This window comes from Salvelinus fontinalis, chromosome 41 (genome assembly GCF_029448725.1).
Source record: "Salvelinus fontinalis isolate EN_2023a chromosome 41, ASM2944872v1, whole genome shotgun sequence".
In the NCBI taxonomy this organism is placed as follows: Eukaryota; Metazoa; Chordata; class Actinopteri; order Salmoniformes; family Salmonidae; genus Salvelinus; species Salvelinus fontinalis.
The window spans coordinates 6,185,662-6,206,390 of NC_074705.1; the positions used below are offsets into that span (position 1 = coordinate 6,185,662).

Sequence of the window (20,729 nt, forward strand, 5' to 3'; positions counted from 1 at the left end):
TTGGCAAGTCTCAAGAGAAAGTCCTTGAACCAATCATGTCTTACAGCGGCCTGATAAAGACGCAAGACCCTTAAAAGGCCTACATAAATGCTTTACAAATCATGTATATAGGAAAATGTCATAGAGATAAGCGTTATTCAGCACAACACACTTTGGGAGCCGTGGATACACATGTAGCTCTAAGATTGTGTGTTCCTTTGGAAATGTTCTCTGAAACCACACATTTTCACTCAATCTAGCTGATTCATAATACTCTACATTCCATTTCGGAGTATCAGAGGAAGACTCATGTACCAAGACATTACATAAAACAGGGATTCGTTTTTCCACTATTTATAATTTGGCAGATGCTTCACATAGAGAACATGTTTGTGTGGCCAACTTTCATGTTGAATGAAGAACATCTGGGATCGGGAGCACTCTGTCTAGGATGTGTTGGAAATGTACAGATTCAGAAATAGACAAACCCTAATTGGGCTTTCTAAATGAAGGAATGTGTTTACGTCAAGAACAAACAAATTGTTACAAAAATTCTAGAAAGATCATGACAGAGTCAAATGTAATCAGTATTTGGTTCTTCGGTCCGTTGTATAATCGGTTATCACCACAAAATGTTCTCAAGAAACTTGATTGCACCGTGTCAAATGACGTATTTGTTTCATTGTGGGTGCTGCCATTTTCAAACCACTAACAAGGAGGGAGGGGGTTGTTTGACTCCTTGCTCTCTGGCCTTCCATGGACATCTCTATTCTACATTGTCTTGGCAGTATTTCCTCATTTTCTACAGCTTGGCAACCAAACTTTGGCCGCCATTGTGAAGCTGTGACATCTGATTTAGAGGATTTTGGGACAGGAAATGTCCCAGTATTTCCTTGATTCCTCCTAACGAGGATGATTGATGTCATGTTACGTCCGTGCTGATGCTGTGAACTCCATTGTTTCAGCGAACAGCTGATGTTCTGTCCGACGACAATAGAGACATTGAACCGATACGGGAGGACAATTTACTCAATGATCTCTATTAGCAGGCTATATCCAGTATTTTGGCCCGCTGAACTTAATGCAGTTGGGTACTAGCTTAGTTTGAGTGTAGTTCGCTGCCAGCTATTTAGCGTGAATCTATAATTTTGCTTGTGTGTGGAGAGAGAAGTCTTGGTATCAAGGGAAAGATAGGCACACTGTAGAATAGACTGAGCAATGAGCCGTCTGTGATAATACAGAGGGCTGTAAATGTGAATTGTGAGATGTACTGTAAATGTGAGGATCGTTTCTAGATGAACGGTCATGTTGAAATCCCGGCAATAAAAGTCCAGACAGCACTCGATTAGCAGTCCCTAATAACAGTCTTACAGACAATCCAACATCATGGATTGGTAGTGTCATATACTGTTGTGGTATGTTTGTGTTGTTGATTGTGTGAAGTGTTGCATGTAAATGTTTGGCGTGTTTCTAATTCGGTTCAGCTCTAATAGTGTATTACAAGAATACATTCCAAACACACACAGATTTCCTTACTAAACACGGTTGTCGGTCAAGTTAATTTTGTCTTTTTTTCTTCAGTTGAATCAATGACTCTTACTGAGGAAAGCCAGAGGGAAATGTTGTAACCTAAATCGCTTGTCTCTCCTCACCCTCTGTCTCTGGAGTATAGACAGACCAGAGAGAGCAGATATTTCACACGTTACAGACGTCACTCAACACTTTTCCTCTCTGTTCTTGTTTTAAGGCCCACACCACACCTAGGTGGACAAACACACACACACACATACGCTTAAGCCCACATGCAAAGAATCTCTCTCTCTCACACACACACTCACCGCTTTGACATGGAGGCTGTACAACACACACACACACACACACACACACACACACACACACACACACACACACACACACACACACACACACACACACACACACACACACACACACACACTGGAGTACACACCCCTTTGAGAGTCAGGGAGGCTGTACAACACAAAGTTCCATATAAGGGCATGTTGATGATGTAATGCTCCATAGGCAGGGAGCATGCAGTGAGACATATCTTATTGTTTGGTCTCCCTACTGGAATGTCCACATCACAGACCGCTGTGTGAGAGCTGAGAGACAGAGAGAGTACGGCAACATAATGCGCTTCAATCACTGAGGCTGCCACCGGACAGACCTATGGAACAGGTAGGAGGCAAGGCAACTTTAACTCAACTTAGCTGCTCTGTTGGTTCGTTATGGAGCACTGTGACTGAGTGCAAGGGGGATAAGTACAGCTTTGATATTGACATTCAGTTGGGTTAGTGTAAAAAATTGATTTCTGACTCTGGGAAAGTTGTGTCTTTTGGGATACAATTATAGGCAATCTATTAGAAATAAATGTTTCATTCAACACGTTCATGAAAAAATGCTGAAACAATTTTGACAAATTTCAGTCGGATATTTTGGAAACTGTGATTACAATTAAACGGATGCAGAGTATAGTAACTAAATATTGTAACAATTTGTGCACAATGTCAATTCCCTAATTGTGATTTTCAAAAGTACCATTGAGGGAGGACATTGATAGAAGCTGATTCTGTGTGTGAGTTAAAGCTATGGGTGATTCAGTGGTTCACTTCCTACGTGTAGTTGAACGGGCCACTCAACACTCACACCACACTCTAATGTCTGTGAGAATCCGGGGGAAATGTGCATGGTGAAATAAAAAAGATGGTCATTGTTATTTGAACCTGCTCTCCTGTGAAAAATGAATCACTTCTGAGTGATACATTTATGAACCAACAAGTTAAGTTTGAATATAAACTCAGATATTACAATGAATTCAACAACCTGAAAAATATATATATTTTTGACGAGCTATTGATTGTCTAACATACAGCATAGCCAGCTAAACCCCTAAAATGTAACTATTAAAAATAAAATATTTAACTAGCACAGTCATTCAACTGAAGGCATACAAATATTGCCTATAATTTTATTAGCCCATACTGCTTACTGATTGCCCTCTGCTGGACATATGCTGGCCAGATTCCTATGCCTCTTTCATAAAGCACTCCGGGAACAATCCTAACAAACTGACTGCTTCTGTCTATTTACACTAAAAACAGGGTTCAGGATCAAACATGAACAGATCATTGTTTTATCATGTCTTTTGTAAATGATGTGTATACTCCCGTGTGAAAGAGGCCTAGAACCTTGGTCTCAATGAGACTCCCTGTTAATATCAATGTCAAATCAAATCTGGTGTTTTAAGGGAAAGGGCAGGAAATTGACCTGTAACAAGGGCATTGTCTTGGACATTGACTTCTAAAACATACACACAGAATACTGGCATGTCCTGTATCATCTCAGCAGCAGCACTGTTTACAGAGTCTGAGCCATAGTTTCCAGCTCTGAGGCCACTGGCAACAGCTGCTTATTTAAATGTGAGGAAAAGCCCTCTGTGGCCTTCGCCATAATGGTGGGCATGGTGACATCCTGCTGCCGGCTGTGTGTGTGTGTTTTCCCCTCTGCATGCTGATGTTGCTCAGAAGAGGTCAGTAGGTGAATGGTTGGTTTTGGGTTAATAGCCATCTGCACCCACACCCATTTCTTAACTGCTTACCATGCAGAAGGCACCACTCTATTTTCCATGACATAGAAACTCCTTATGGGAATGTACCGTTTTAGACAGACTGACTCGATTTGGAAAATTGGCAGTGATAAAATAAATTGTTCAATCAAGTGTGGCCTTTACCGTACCTTGTAATCAACATTCCGGTAAAATCCCAAAGTTAATCGCGCAATAGAATTAATTAATCTAGAATGGGATTTGGTTGTTTTTCAATGATTGATAAACAAAGTCGCTGTTCTCTGCAGCTGACATCTTGTATAACCAAGTTTGATGGCAAAGCCGTATAAGGATGAACTGGGTAAACTAGTACATCATTCATTGGCAACCGTTGAGAATTTCAAGTGGTAACCTTCACGCCCCTCGTATTCCCCTTTCAACCATATAGTCACAGTTGACACACTGGCAGTTCAACTTCTGCTCTCCCAAGTTGTGTTATTCGATTGTCAAGTCCCACTAGTCCAGCAGAATTCGGAGTCCATGGGAAACAGATGATTGTCCCTTAGGAGGGACACAGTATTCTCATGTCAAGCGACTAGGATCCTAGGGAATACATGTAATTCCTCTCCAGAGACATCATACAGCCTACAACGTCTTGGCTGATCTCAAGCACCTGATTAATAATACATGGAAGTTTCCCTGAATGTATCTTCTGTTTCCATAATGTATCTTCACAATGTAACCCTCAGTGTTTAAAAATGGGGAAACCAGGATGACTTGTACTAACTAGCAGAGTCTAAAGTCCAGGACCGCGGCTCACATTCTATTCTGGTTTGATTACATCACCGGGAAAACGGAGCATAACTGGGTAGCGGAGATAACTGCTAGAGTAAACAAAGATACAAATAAAGCAGTCTAGCTCTAGCTACATTCTAGCTACATTTGCAGGCCTTTATATGGCTGCCACTCCTCTGCTCTGCCCTGACGTCTCAGCAATGTTAATAGAATATCATGATTTAGATGATTTTTCAAAATGATCGTTTCTGCCAGAAAGACATGTCTTCAGATATTGTAGAACTGACTATACCACACATTCCCATTGTGAACTTTCTCAGTGGGACACTAGAGGCCTTTACAAACTCCTCCACATCTGATGCTATCCTAATGTACATCAACTTCAAGCTGATCAGCTTTGATCATCAGATCTCTGGCACAGTGGAACATCGTGGGATTAACATCATAGGACATAGGACAGCCCCAGCCCTACCATGGACCTGCCTTAGCCCCAGCAATACCATGGACCTGCCTTAGCCCCAGCCCTACCATGCACCTGTCTTAGCCCCAGCCCTACCATGGACCTGCCTTAGCCCCAGCCCTACCATGGACCTGCCTTAGCCCCAGCCCTACCATGGACCTGCCTTAGCCCCAGCCCTACCATGGACCTGCCTTATCTCCAGTTCTACCATGGACCTGCCTTAGCCACAGACCTACCATGGACCTGCCTTAGCCCCAGCCCTACCATCGACCTGCCTTAGCCCCAGCCCTACCATCGACCTGCCTTAGCCCCAGCCCTACCATCGACCTGCCTTAGCCCCAGGCCTACCATCGACCTGCCTTAGCCCCAGTTCTACCATGGACCTGCCTTAGCCCCAGTTCTACCATGGACCTGCCTTAGCCCCAGTTCTACCATGGACCTGCCTTAGCCCCAGTTCTACCATGGACCTGCCTTAGCCCCAGTTCTACCAGCTACCATGCTGACATCATGTTCCTCTACAGGAGACTAGGTGTAATTAGTGATCCCTGAGAGAGGCCCTCTGTTTATCCAGCCAGGCTGTAATTGCCTCTGGAAGCGGGGGGGATTCCTTTAAATATATAACCAGAGAGAGAGGAAGGCAGGGGGTAGTAGAGGAACCCCTTAATTAGGGGATTGTTCCATGCCAATGCGACATCTGTGCTAGCACGCTGGCAGCTGCACATTCAGCCGTCATAACATCCCCTCCGACGCTGCCTGGAGCGGAGGCACACTGGCCCGGTGCGATGCATGCCCTGCCAGCTACTGTGACCCCAGCTTCCCCCGTGATTCTGTTACATATGCTGTATATACAGTAGACTGTACATTTACACTGGGCATACACCTACACACATACTCACAAGTACACACTATGAATTCAATATCACTCTAGACGTTAAAATAACTGCAATGTAAGCTTAGTTGTTTCTTTAAGCAGGGTAGGTGCTTCTAACAGGTATGAAAGAGGACTGTATTCACTGGGACATTTCAAAAACAGCAGTGTGGGTGAATACAGGTTTAGTCTACAGTTTGATCGGGACTGATGGGAGTATTCTTGTCAGATAGGGGTCAGGGTAAACATTCAGCATTCTAGAAAAGTCTAGCCACCACAGCCAAAGATCAGAGTGCATTTGGACGGAACATCCTCACACAGTACAAACACTGCATTTAGTCCATTCTCTATTATTTTTCTTCTTTCAAGTAACAGTAGATAAGCAATACAGGACATCAGTAATCAGTAATGCAAATCCTAATAAGGGTAATCTAGATAGTCAATTTGTATAGGAATGACTATAAGAAGTACTATTGTGGACTTTTACTACGGCGTGTAGAGTTTCCAACCCATATGAGAGTTAACTGCTATCGGGGGACCTTAAAAGGAAAACACTGCAAGTGTATGTCAGGCTACCGACTTGGGAAAGTTAGCACAGTTATATTTATGATCTGTTAAAGTTTCCATGACATAAAATGTCAAACCCCTTCAGAAATCCATTCAGTATGGTCAGACAAATGTGACACCCATGAGTGTTTATGGTGGGTCTGCATTCCTACTAATAATAGGCCCGATGGCACTTTGGGAATAAGAATTAGACACATTTACCACTTCAGAAGCAAACAACGAATGACAATTTTCTACCAAGCTGATATACTGTATATTGTTTATGTTATATTATTGATGTTGTGTTATGTTGCTCCCTGTGTCATCCATCACATTCTCCACCCATGTGTCAGTTGTCCAATGTGTGTATCAGTGAAAAGTTCAACATTCTTTTTTATTCAAACTTTTTTTCTCTTCTTCTTGTGTTTTCCTTTCAGACTGAAGTTGCTCATTAACCAGGAAAAGGCCTATCAGGAAAGGAAAGAGGAGGAGAACAACAAGAAGGTCACCAGCCTAAAGGAAGAGCTGACCAAGCTGAAGTCGTTTGCGTTGATGGTCGTGGACGAGCAGCAGCGCCTCACAGAGCAATTGACCCAACAGACTGCTAAGGTCCAAGAACTGACCGCGAGCGCCTCCCACACCCAGGAAGAGCTGAGCTCTGCTAGTGCAAAGGTGCAAGAGGGGGAGGAGAAAGTTTTTCGCTTGGAGACAGAGCTAGGCGACCAAGCCAGTCGCTTTCACCAGGAACAGGAGACCATGACAGCCAAACTGACCAGCGAGGATGCCCAGAACCGACAGCTCAAGCAGAAACTATCCACACTCAGCCGGCAGCTGGATGAACTGGAGGAGACCAACAAGACCCTCCGGAGGGCCGAGGACGAGCTCCAGGAGCTGAGGGACAAGATCAGCCGCGGGGAATGTGGCAACTCCAGCCTCATGGATGAGGTGGAGGAGTTACGGAAAAGGGTTCTGGAGATGGAGGGGAAGGACGAGGAGTTGGTCCGAATGGAGGACCAGTGCAGGGACCTCAACAAGAAGCTGGAGAAGGAAGCCAGCCAAAGCCGTAGCCTGAAGGCTGATGTGGACAAGCTGAACCACAGGATCATGGAGCTGGAGAAACTAGAGGATGCGTTCGGCAAGAGCAAACAGGAGTGCAACGCGCTAAAGTGCAATCTGGACAAAGAGAGGACAGTGTCAAAGGTTCTGTCCAGAGAGATGGACATCCTGAAAGCGAGGGTCAAAGAACTGGAGGTTGTGGAGGGTCAGCTGGAGAAGACAGAGCTTACACTAAAGGAAGACCTCACCAAGCTGAAGACGCTGACGGTCATGCTGGTGGATGAAAGGAAGACCATGGCTGAGAAACTGAAAGCGATGGAGGACAAGGTCCATAACAGCACTGGCAAACTGCAAGCTGAGCAGGACAAAGTCACAACAGTAACAGAGAAGCTTATTGAGGAGAGCAAGAAAGCCCTAAGGTCGAATGCTAAGCTTGAGGAGAAAATGTGTGGCGCCACCAAGGACAGGGATGAACTCAAGGCCAAGCTCCAAGCCGAGGAGGAAAAGAGCAATGACCTGCAGTCCAAAGTTACCATGATGAAGAAGAGGTTGCAGTCACTGGAAGCTGCAGAGAGGGAATTCCTGAGGAACAAAGCCAAAGAGGAAAACATCAAGGCGCCCATCGCCAACCGCTCCCAACAAGAGGACTACAAAGTCAAAGACCTTACACAGGAAGTTGAGCGCCTGAGGCGAAAACTTAAAGATATGAAGGTTGTCGAAGACGACTTGTTGAAGACTGAGGATGAGTTTGAGTCAATGGAGAAGAGATACTCCAGGGAACAAGAGGGAGCAACGGCCTTGATGGAGGAGTTGGAAATATCCAGGAACGAGCTCTTAAAGTACCAACTGGCAGAGAAGCAAGAGTCCAACCAGGAGCACATCCTCTACAAGCGTCTGAAAGAGGAAGAGGCCAAGTCCAGTCATCTGACCCGAGAGGTGGCAGCCCTAAAAGAGAAGATCCATGAATATATGGGCACAGAGGAAAACATCTGTCGCATGAAAAACGACCACTCCACCTTGCAAAGAAAACTGACTCTGCAAGAGGTGAAAAATAAAGAACTGGCCAGAGAGATGGAGACCCTCAATCGGGAGCTGGAGCGATACCGTCGCTTCAGCAAAAGTCTCCGCCCAGGCATGAACGGCAGACGTTTCTCAGACTTACAGGTGTGCACCAAGGAGGTACAGACAGATCCAGCAGACCACCTTCGACCCAACTACAAGAGCATCGCCCCACTGGAGCGGGCCGTGGTGAACGGAAAACTGTACGAAGAGAGTGACTCTGAGGACGATCCAAACTACAACAATGAGCTGCCCCTCGCCCAATGTAACCCCTCCCTCTTCAACAATGTCAACAACCTCAACAACAACATCAGGAGAGTCCCCTTTCTCAAAACCAAAGAAAGCCACAACCCAGTCAATGGGAAAGTGCAGGTTCCCAGACAGAATGGCAACCATGTGCAGCAAGGAGACGTGTTTCTGACACACAGCCCCGGGCAACCACTGCACATCAAGGTAACCCCAGACCACGGGCATAACATGGCCATGCTAGAAATCACCAGCCCCACCGCAGAAAACACCCAGTCATACACAAGCACTGCAGTCATCCCCACAAGCGGAGGTCCACCCAAACAAAGAATCACCATAATTCAGAACGCATCCATCTCCCCGACTACCAGAAACAAAGGTCAAAGGTCCCCCTCGTCAGATGGTTCCCCCTGCACTCCTGATCGAGCCATATCTCCCTTCACCATGGCCACCTACTCTAGAGCGATGACCCCAGACTCCTCTGGGTCGGTCACTCCAGACAGGGCTATGTCACCCATCCAGATCGTGTCGGTCACAACAGGCACTCCTGACCGGTCCCTGTCCACGGAGCCAGTAGAGGTCATGGGAGGTCATGCAGTCTTCAGGGTGACACCAGAGAGGCAGAGCAGCTGGCAGGTTCAGAGGTCCAACAGCTCCGGCCCCAACGTCATCACCACAGAGGACAACAAAATCCACATTCACTTAGGGAGCCCCTTTATTCAGAGCTTAAACACTACACCCCAGCCTGTGAGCCCATGCTACTCACCTGGGCAGGAGCAGAGAACTCCTGTGTTATCCAATGGTACCCCTGTCAAAGGCAACAGCAAAATCACAAGTAGCATCACTATAAAGCCAACATCCACCCCAAACAAAAGGCCTTCACAAATTACAGTAAGTAATGCCTATGATTGACTGATTCCCCATCCCAAGAGACCTCACCCCATTAGTAAACCCTAGTTTGTCCACCACCCATTACCACCACCTATCCCAACCCAACCTCCTCAATCCCTAGTCATCCGATCTTGATCCATCCAGCTCCATTTTTCTGTATGAAGAGAGGCCGACCTAACTACTTCTCTGTTTGTGTTTGGGGTTTGTTTGTTTGTTTGGTTCTGTTTGGAAAGATGTTTGCATGCATGAATTGTCCTTCAAATACAAAACAAAACAATAACCCTTTGAAGGCACTTGTAGTAAGAAACTTGTACTGAGCACCGGGGTAACTTTACTGTATATGCTATTTGGTAAATATACCATGTACTAAGACTATTCACTGATGGACCGTTTCAATTGTGTTTAAACTTCATATTACACAACTTGCATTTTGTTTAAGCTGATTTATTTTCTAAATATTAAAGTGTGCAAAGTTATGTTTTAGTTTGTCATCCATGCTTGCATATTTCATTTACTCATTCAGAAGTGGTAAACACTGCATGCGGAATGATGAAAATGAGGAATATATTTCAAGGTTAAAATATATATTTAAATGTTTTTTATTTATGCATGTTTTCATACTTCTAGTTTTTATATTGTATTTGTTCATTGTGATCTAATTTTCACTGCTCAAGTGCTACCTTAACCATTTGAAATAGTATTCAATCAATACAACCTCTGATAGAAGTCCATTGTCCTTCAACCATCAAGACACACACATACAATGAATAGGACATTTTAGAGCCACTTAATTGATGTTTTTTACTAGCAGGACTCTCAGAAGAACTCTTGTGTGAACATCCAGAATTTATTAGAAAACGGAAAAAAAGGCCAGGGAATTCTGACATGTGTTTTCTTGGCTGAGTTAAATTCATAGGCTGGTGATGTCATAGTTTCTCCTTCTATCCCAAACACAAAAACCCAGTTACCAAGAGCAAAGACTAGCATGAGTGAATTTGAAGTTCCTCTTTAATGATACCATGGAAAGTACATGTGAGTCAGCTTGGACGAACAAGAGATGCTTTAACTATTGAGGGTCTTCTCCAAGGGGATGTTCCTTTGCTGCAACTCTCTGCATCAATTTGAATCAATATTCTTTACGTTCATCATAGTGTTGTATGATTCTTTTGCAAATACATACAGTTGTTTTAAAGGCAAATGATCATGCAACCTACACAACAATGCAAATAGATTGCAGTATAGGAATGAAGAAAAACCACACTCATCACTCAAAGCACTGGCTTATCATGAAGAGACTTCTGAGTGACATTGGTAATATAAAGCTCACCTGAATGAAGCATAAATGTGTCAGATCCATTCACGCATGTGAAAATGCACACCCAATCCAAATACCCTCTGAGTCAGTATCACTATAAAGAGGTGTCTATATCAAGCTTTAAATCGATTCAGGCTGGGAGCATTGACGTTTGGAAACAGGATCCCAATCTCTCAATGCCCAAGAATAATTTGCAGGCTAAACAAGATGCTATTCATTCAAGGGATCAGAGCAGCTGTGTCCTTAAATATCCTCCATGTCATTATCTATCTGATTGTACTTATTCACATCTAGTGAGGTCATTGTTTGAGCCAGGCAGATCATATGTTCTGATGTAAAAATAACATCACAGTCCATATCGAATGAGAGCAAAGTGCAAGTAGTGTGGATGATGGCTTCATAGTCTGACACACCCTTTCCTTTTTAATATCTCACTTGACGCATGACCTTTGGCATGTCAGCTAAATCTAAGGTCTATGTAAGCTATACAATCACACAGCACCATCATCCACTGTGCTGTTTTTCAATACAGAAAGTACAGTAGCCAATCAGAGGCGAGACTAATCTTCAGTGTACATCACAGGCTAACCTAATGTAGCAGGCGTAAAAAGACGCCTGAGCGGAGTTCCAACATCCGTTATTCAGGGGAAACAGAAGTTAGGTTGAAAATATTGTATCCCTGAAAACCGGATGTAAGCGGTTTCTGGCGACCCTGCATAGGCTAATCCCAGGCTAGTTTAGGAGTTGATGGGATTCACATGTAGTTTACAGTAACGGTCATCATCACAATGGTATCCTAACACCTTGACCGATAGGCCCAATGAACTAGGAGAGGCAAATAAACGGACAGGGCAGGGCCCATTTCAAACAAAGGCCTCATATTGTGGATGAAAGAGCATCCTGAGACCCAGCAGTGTGCTGTGAAATAGTGTCTCGCACCACAATCCAAGCACCAAACAAATCCTGTGTTTTGTTGCCATGGAGACAACCGTGCATCTTTGCCAGAATTGCAGAACGCAGGCCGGCCTAGTGAACTGCAGGCTGGTCTGTCCGTGGCAGAGGAAGTGCTTACTCTAGTACTCCTGTTGCATGCCTCCAAAGGGAGGAGGCTTATAATTAAAGGTCATTCTGTATAAAATCAACATGCCCCCCTGACATGACCCACACAGATTTTCTGGTCCATTAACCTCATTTTCAAAACACATTTCAAATTTATGTCCTGCATGGATTTAAGGACATGGTTCATTGCACGTTTCAGAATTAATTTTCTAAACCATAAAACCCTTATACACACTCACTTACAGTTGGTCTTTAACAGCATTTAACCACTCACTCCTTGGACTGGGTAGATTCACTCAATAGCTTTCGGCATGAAACTGGAGTGTCTCACAAGAGCTCTCTCTCAAAGAGAAAGAAAGAGTGATGAAATAAGCTGCAACGTTTAAACCTACAGTATAATAACCTATATTGCGCAACAGGTCTGGGAGAATGCCTTAATGTGCATGATGAACCGCCTCCCCAATGACACCCTATTCCCTATATAGCACAATACTTTTGACCAGGGCCCATAGGAATAGGGTGCCATTTGGGCCGCATTCATCATCATCTATTCCCCTTCTTGTCTTTCTTTGCTCTAAGCGCTCTCATCATCATCTCTCTAGTCTCACATGCAGTTACATTAAAGCCAGAGGAGAAAGAGAGAGAGAGAGGTTTAAACTGAGCAGAGAGAGAGAGAGGTTTAAACTGAGCAGAGAGAGAGGAGGGTTTAAACTGAGCAGACAGAGGGATCAGAGAGGGGTTTAAACTGAGTAGAGAGAGTGGGGTTTAAACTGAGCAGAGAGAAAGAGAATGAGAGAGAGGTAGAGAGGGATTTAAACTGAGTAGAGAGAGAGAGTGGGGTTTAAACTGAGCAGAGAGAGAGAGAGGTTTAAACTGAGCAGAGAGAGAGAGGGGGGGTCTAAACTGAGCAGAGATAAAGAGAGATAGAGGGGGAGAGGGATTTAAACTGAGTAGAAAGAGAGAGTATGGCTTAAACTGAGCCGAGAGAGTGGTATTTAAACTGAGCAGAGAGAGAGTGTGGGGTTTAAATTGAGCAGAGAGAGAGGTTTAAACTGAGCAGAGAGAGAGAGAGGTTTAAACTGAGCAGAGAGAGAGAGCGGGGGTTAAACTAAGCAGAGAGAGAGAGGATTTTAAACTGGGCAATAACTGGGGTTTAAACTGAGCAAAGATAGAGAGGGGGAGTTTAGACTGAGCAGAGAGGGGTTTAGGCTGAGCAGAGAGCAGAGGGGGGTTTAAACTAAACGCAGAGCGATGACAAACATGAAGAGCTCCTACGGTGACATCACCTTCTGGCAGAGCTGAGACGGAGCGCTAGGAGCATTAGATGACAGTTTAAGCTGATTGTGCAGTAAACAATGCAGTGATGCAAACCCCATGGGAGACATTTCCTGTGACTGTTTTGGCAGTTGGTGCTAAAACACGATCCAATACCTGTCTCCAAACATTTTCCCTTCCCACTCTCTCTTATAAGCCTTATTTGGGAGCAAAACAATTACTTGTGTGTGAATAGCTCTATAAACTCCAAAGACAGTTTCAGAAAGGGAATCGTGGATTTCTTTAGTTCCATTCTTTACAGCGGTCGGATGTGTTGAAAAAATGGTCAAAGCTTTACTTAAAGAGTAATGTTTTATTAGTCTACTTGTTATACTGCACGCATACATGAGCCTGTACATGTCTTAATAAGCATGTAATGAATTATTTTGTGATGTGGTTTCTCAAAAATTGCTAGGTATTTGCTACTGTATGCCAAAAAACATGATTTGGCACCATCTTGTGGTCAGTTTGATAAACAACCTACAGTTATATATCGTAAGGATATTGATCCCTTTTTTCTCTCCATCTATTCTCAGATCCCCTTGGAAGCATTCCGACGCCCAGGCCCAACCAGGATCCCCAAACCTAAAGCCTACAGTACAAAAGGAACAAACAGTGTGGTCAATCCAGGGCAGAGCAATAAAGGACAGCCCCAGACAGCGCTCTCCTCAGAGAAGGCACTGCAGGGTACTCAGAGTGCAGCCAACAACCTAAATATGGTCCATGGCCCCACTAGAATATAACGTCACACCCTTGGATGTATCATCACATTATGATCTCAATTATAATGTATTCCTGTTGCTACAAAGACTTCTGCTTTTGTGTGCCTCGGTATTGATAATGAAAACACCAAAATAGGAAGATTAGTAGGCCTAGGTTAACTAGCATATGTGTTTCACAAAGAAAAATTCACTGATCTTTCTGTGTAAGCAGCAGGGGCGCAACTTTTACTGGGGATGGGGGGGACATGTCCCCAGTTTTATAATTGGGATGTGATACAAAACGAGGCAACGGTGTACTTTAGGACCATGCGGACGCCTCGGAGTGGTTGGGTAGGAAAAATAAAATAAAAATATATATATTATGTCCCCCCACCTCTAAAACCAAAGTTGCACCCCTGGTGAGCAGTAATTTATCAATTATGATATATATATACATATATATGTATATATATATAGGCTACTGTTATTGCTAATACCATTAAAATATGAATGTGTATTATCCCCTTGAAACATGAGCTGTATTTCTATTTTAATGTGGTAGACCTATCTAATTTACATCCACTACGTAATTAGTCTAATTCTATGAGTGGCAAAAAAAGGAATGTTATTAACAGTTTCAATAATGTACGTGTGTATTGTTGGTATTTTATGTTGAATGCTACCTCCTCAGTGATGATCTCTAAAATGTAATGATCAGCCTATTATTTGGTTATCAATAAATATTGTTTTTATACCTACATATACATATACACATTTACATTTTATTTTAAATATAAGAAACCCAGCTTGCTCTGCCTGAAATATGGGACATAAGAAAAAAATATCCCAATCTGGTGGGAATATGAATTGTGCAAGCTAATAATAGTTTTTTTTAAATGGGTAATTCTCACAGTATTCCATCACAGAATTTCACCACTGTGTAAATGCAGGCCTACCTGTATATCAGAGGCTCTCTTCATGGTTCAACTCAAAATGACATCCTCCAATTGCAAAGCACACACCTGTTTCGACGATGACCAATCATGTTGATGGGTCAGTCAGGTGATCAGAAAACCACACCTCTGTGGTTCATTCTTGGCGGGAGATGCAGATTATCTGTGAAGTTTTCTTAGCAGTAGCCTCCAACCTGTTATATGAGGTACTCCAAATTCATGCCCGGGTGAGACAGATGGGTATCCAGATAGGTTTTGATTTGGTCCCAGCCCATGTGGTGGTGGAAGGGAATGAGGAAGTAGATGTGCTGTCTAAACAGGCCCTTAGGAGAGAGGAGGTGGATGTGGAGATGCCGATTAGCAAGGAAGAGGCTTAAGGGAGTAATAAGGACAGTCGTGGTGCAGAGATGGCAGGAGCAGTGGAACAGCAACACTAAGGGCAGGCATCTATTCCAAGTACAGAGGAAAGTTGCGGAGGGGAGGACGGCAGGAAGAGAGAAGGACATCTTTACAAGGCTATGGGTGGGACACTGCAGGTTGAATAAGACATTAAATGTGATAGGAAAGCGTCCAACAGGAAGGGGTTCTCACTATAGGTAGTACAGCTAAGACCAGACTTTTTCGTAGCAGGTTAGGACAATTTACGCAGCAGGTTAGGATAATTAACGTGGCAAGTTAGAAGACTTAGATTAAGGTTAGGAAAAGGGTTAGGTTTAGCTCAAATGCTCTGCTAACATGCTACAAAAAAGTAACTCCATCTAGTCACCAACCACAGGAAGGTGGGATTACTGCCAGGAAACAGAGATAGTGGAGCATGCACTGATAGTGTGGGCAGTATGAGAGGGAACTAGAGATCCAGTATGAGGGAGAAGGGGGTAGAGGAATTGAGTTTAAAGAGCATACTGAGTAGAGCATCATTAGATACATCAAATTGTATTTGTTACATGCGCCGAATACAACAGGTGTAGACCTTACAGTGAAATGCTTACTTACAAGCCCTTAACCAACAATGCAGTTTTAAGAAAGAAATATAGAAATATAACAAATAATTAAGGAGCAACAATAAAATAACAGTAGCAAGGCTGTATACACTCGGTTCTGGTACAGAGTCAACGTGCGGGGGCACCAGTTAGTCGAGGTAATTGAGGTAATATGTACATGTAGATAGAGGTAAAGTGACTATGCATAGATAATAAACAGAGTAGCAACAGCGTAAAAATGGGGGGTGGGGGGGACAATGCAAATAGTCCGGGTAGCCATTTGATTAGCTGTTCAAGAGTCTTATGGCTTGGGGGTAGAAGCTGTTAAGAAGCCTTTTAGACCTAGACTTGGCGCTCCGGTACCGCTTGCCGTGCGGTAGCAAAGAGATCATTCTATGACTAGGGTGGCTGGAGTGCTTGGCAATTTTTAAGGCCTTCCTCTGACACCGCCTGGTATAGAGGTCCTGGATGGCAGGAAGCTTGGCCCCAGTGATGTACTGGGCCGTATGCACTACCCTCTGTAGTGCCTTGCGGTCGGAGGCCGAGCAGTTGCCATACCAGGCAGTGATGCAACCAGTCAGGATGCTATCGATGGTGCAGCTGTAGAACTTTTTGAGGATCTGAGGACCCATGCCAAATCTTTTCAGTCTCCCAAGGGGGCAGAGGCGTTGTCGTGCCCTCTTCACGACTGTCTTAGTGTGTTTGGACTATGATTGTCCGGACCTCTGGCAGTCTCTATGGGGGTGCCACAGGGTTCAATTCTCGGGCTGACTCTCTTCTCTGTGTACATCAATGATGTCGCTCTTGCTGCTGGTGGTTCTTTGATCCACCTCTACACAGACGACACCATTCTGTATACTTCTGGCCCTTCTTTGGACACTGTGTTAACGAACCTCCAGACGAGCTTCAATACCATACAACTCTCCTTCCGTGGCCTCCAACTGCTCTTAAATGCAAGTAAAACTAAATGTATGCTCTTCAACCGATCGCTGCCCGCACCTGCCCGCCCGTCCAGCATCACTACTCTGGACGGTTCTGACTTAGAATATGTGGACAGCTACAAATACATAGGTGTCTGGTTAGACTGTAAACTCTCATTCCAGACTCACATTAAGCATCTCCAATCCAAAATTAAATCTAGAATCAGCTTCCTATTTTGAAACAAAGCCTCCTTCACTCATGCTGCCAAACATACCCTCATAAAACTGACTCTCCTACCGATCCTCGACTTCGGAGATGTCATTTACAAAATAGCCTCCAACACTCTACTGAACAAATTGGATGCAGTCTATCACAGGGCCATCCATTTTGTCACCAAAGCCCCATATACTATCCACCACTGCGACCTGTACGCTCTCGTTGGCTGGCCCTCGCTTCATACTCGTCGCCAAACCCACTGGCTCCAGGTCATCTACAAGTCTTTGCTACGTAAAGCCCCACCTTATCTCAGCTCACTGGTCACCATAGCAGCAACCAACCGTAGCACGCGCTCCAGCAGGTATATTTCCCTGGTTACCCCCAAAGCCAATTCCTCCTTTGGCTGCCTTTCCTTCCAGTTGTCTGCTGCCAATGACTGTAACGAACTGCAAAAATCACTGAACCTGGAGACTCATATCTCCCTCACTAACTTTAAGCACCAGCTGTCAGAGCAGCTCACAGATCACTACACCTATACATAGCCCATCTGTAAATAGCCCATCCAACTACCTCATCCCCATACTGTATTTATTTTGCTCCTTTGCACCCCAGTATCTCTACTTGCACATTCATCTTCTGCACATCTATCACTCCAGTGTTTAACTGCTATATTGTAATTACTTCGCCACTATGGCCTATTTATTGCCTTACCTCCCTTATCTTACCTCATTTGCACACACTGTATATAGACTTTTTCTACTGTGTTACTGACTGTATGTTTGTTTATTCCATGTGTAACTCTGTGTTGTTGTATGTGTCAAACTGCTTTGCTTTATCTTGGCCAGGTCACAGTTGTAAATGAGAACTAGTTCTCAACTAGCCTACCTGTGAAATAAAAAATAATAATAGTTTGTTCGTGATGTGGACACCAAGGAACTTGAAGCTCTCAACCTGCTCCACTACAGCCCCGTTGATGAGAATGGCGGGGGGGGGGGGGGGGGGTGCTCGGTCCTTCTTTTTCTGTAGTCCACAATCATCTCCTTTGTCTTGATCACGTTGAGGGAGAGGTTGTTAGGAGGTCTCTGACCTCCTTCCTGTCTCATCGTTGTCGGTGATCAGGCCTACCACTGTTGTGTCGTCGGCAAACTTAATGAAGGTGTTGGAGTCGTGCTTGGCCATGCAGTCATGTGTGAATGGGGAGTACAGGAGGGGAGTGAGCATACACCCATGAGGGGCCCCTGTGTTGAGGATCAGCGTGGCAGATATAGTCTCAAATATTTTGTTATCTTTTTTAAGAGAAAAGGGGCTGGCAGGTAGGATTTAGTTCCTCCCTCTCTGGCCCACAGGCCCCTTACAAATAAAGATTTCAGTTTTGAAACTGCAGTAAAAGTGCAGTAACTGCAGTCGACTGTGGTATTTTGGACGCAGTAATTGCAGAATAAATGCAGTGTCCCCTGCAAAATTACTGCAGTATAAAAACATTGTTGTTTTGGACCCAGTATTTGCTGCATACTGCCGTTATACTGCACTCTAATTAAGCAATAAGGCATGGGGGGGGGGGGGGGGGGGGTATATGGCCAATATACCACGGCTAAGTGCTGTTCTTTCGCACGACGCAACGTGGAGTGCCTAGACACAGCCCTTAGCCGTGGTATATTGCAGAGGTGGGACCAAGTCATTATTTTACAAGTCACAAGTATGTCTCAAGTCTTAGCACTCAAGTCCCAAGTCAAGACAGGCAAGTCCGAGTCAAGTCTCAAGTCAAGACCGACAAGTCTCAAGTCCTAAACTTTGAGTTTCGAGTCCTAAACAAGTTATAATGTGCTCTTCACCAAATGTAAAACCATTTCATATTTTTAATAAGAGTAATAGTTAGTATATGACATTTACACAAATCTTGAATGCTTTAAAAATATACAGTGGGGAGAACAAGTATTTGATACACTGCCGATTTTGCAGGTTTTCCTACTTACAAAGCATGTAGAGGTCTGTAATTTTTATCATAGGTACACTTCAACTGTGAGAGACGGAATCTAAAACAAAAATCCAGAAAATCACATTGTATGAGTTTTAAGTAATTCATTTGCATTTTATTGCATGACATAAGTATTTGATACATCAGAAAAGCAGAACTTAATATTTGGTATATATATTTGTATATATTTATTACTTTCCAAATATACTTTATATTTCCATGGAAATGCATGTGTAGTCATGAGAAAGACCCCCCCCCCCCCCCCTCCCCCCGTAGGGATCGACTATCGAGGATCGCTATGGGGCGCAGTCAGGTGATGTAGGCTTGTACACAATCGCCCAACCTTAACACACACACACCCTCTCTGTGTGTGGTTACAGTAGGCTAACGTATGTCAATGGTTTTAGGAACAGCAGTAACATCAGGCAGGCTTTAGGCTACCAACTGCCTGGCCAGTTTAGCTCAATCTTGGGTGCAATGATCACGTTCCCGCACTGACTGACTGTGTGGAGGCTCATTGATTTAACGTTACGTTAGCCTACATGCTACACTAGCAAAGTTATACACTGCTCAAAAAAATAAAGGGAACACTTAAACAACACAATGTAACTCCAAGTCAATCACACTTCTGTGAAATCAAACTGTCCACTTAGGAAGCAACACTGATTGACAATAAATTTCACATGCTGTTGTGCAAATGGAATAGACAAAAGGTGGAAATTATAGGCAATTAGCAAGACACCCCCAATAAAGGAGTGATTCTGCAGGTGGTGACCACAGACCACTTCTCAGTTCCTATGCTTCCTGGCTGATGTTTTGGTCACTTTTGAATGCTGGCGGTGCTCTCACTCTAGTGGTATCATGAGACGAAGTCTACAACCCACACAAGTGGCTCAGGTAGTGCAGCTCATCCAGGATGGCACATCAATGCGAGCTGTGGCAAGAAGGTTTGCTCTGTCTGTCAGCGTAGTGTTCAGAGCATGGAGGCGCTACCAGGAGACAGGCCAGTACATCAGGAGACGTGGAGGAGGCCGTAGGAGGGCAACAACCCAGCAGCAGGACCGCTACCCCCGCCTTTGTGCAAGGAGGAGCACTACCAGAGCCCTGCAAAATGACCTCCAGCAGGCCACAAATGTGCATGTGTCAGCATATGGTCTCACAAGGTCTCTGAGGATCTCATCTCGGTACCTAATGGCAGTCAGGCTACCTAACTAACTATCACTAACCCCCGAGGTGCCATATTGCTATTATAAACTGGATACAAACTTAATTAGAGCAGTAGAAATACATGTTTATTCATAAACGTGTTATACAGTCTGATATACCACTGCTGTCAGCCAATCAGCATTCAGGGCTCGAACCACCCAGTTTATACTGCACTCTTACTGCAATCTTTTTTTCGTATGAGGCCAGTACAGTAGGTGGCGGTAATGCTTCATAACGTTGGATGCCAACCTCTGATAAACCCCACAGAAGAAGATTTTTAAAATTCATAGTAATGACTATTACCGTAATACATTTGTTGTCATTTGTTTGCTACTTGGCAGCTGCATGTTATTAAAAGAAAGTGAATCAATGGTCGCCCACAACAGAACTGGTCAAATGTTTGCAAGGTCTGTCTTTTTGCTATAAAGTAGCTGGCCCAGCCAAAAATGCCAGGTGTGTCAGACTTCAACCACTTCACAAATGGTTAGGTAAGTTCTATTTCACAACAGTACATCTGTCGGCCTACTGTATTTTAGCAGTTATTTTGGGGGTTATTTTAACACAGCGCAATTCAAGATCCTATTCTCCAATAAAAATGCACGCGCCTGTTTCGACATTTGACCA

At 44.1% G+C, this 20,729-nt stretch overlaps 1 protein-coding gene across 2 annotated transcripts; it reads left to right on the forward strand.

Moving 5' to 3' along the window:
• The first annotated feature begins 2,022 nt into the window (after window positions 1-2,022).
• LOC129840263 (filamin A-interacting protein 1-like) lies at window positions 2,023-14,616 on the forward strand. Of its 2 annotated transcripts, none has more exons than XM_055908000.1 (2): window positions 2,023-2,178; window positions 6,651-9,941. In XM_055908000.1, exon 2 carries the CDS (start codon window positions 6,766-6,768, stop codon window positions 9,484-9,486), a length of 2,721 nt encoding a protein of 906 aa, XP_055763975.1. In that variant the 5' UTR covers window positions 2,023-2,178; window positions 6,651-6,765; the 3' UTR covers window positions 9,487-9,941. The 2 variants fall into 2 exon arrangements, with proteins under 2 accessions (XP_055763975.1, XP_055763977.1); XM_055908002.1 differs by lacking the exon at window positions 2,023-2,178 and adding an exon at window positions 13,690-14,616 and having other exon boundaries at window positions 6,658-9,465.
• The last annotated feature ends 6,113 nt before the right edge of the window (window positions 14,617-20,729 follow it).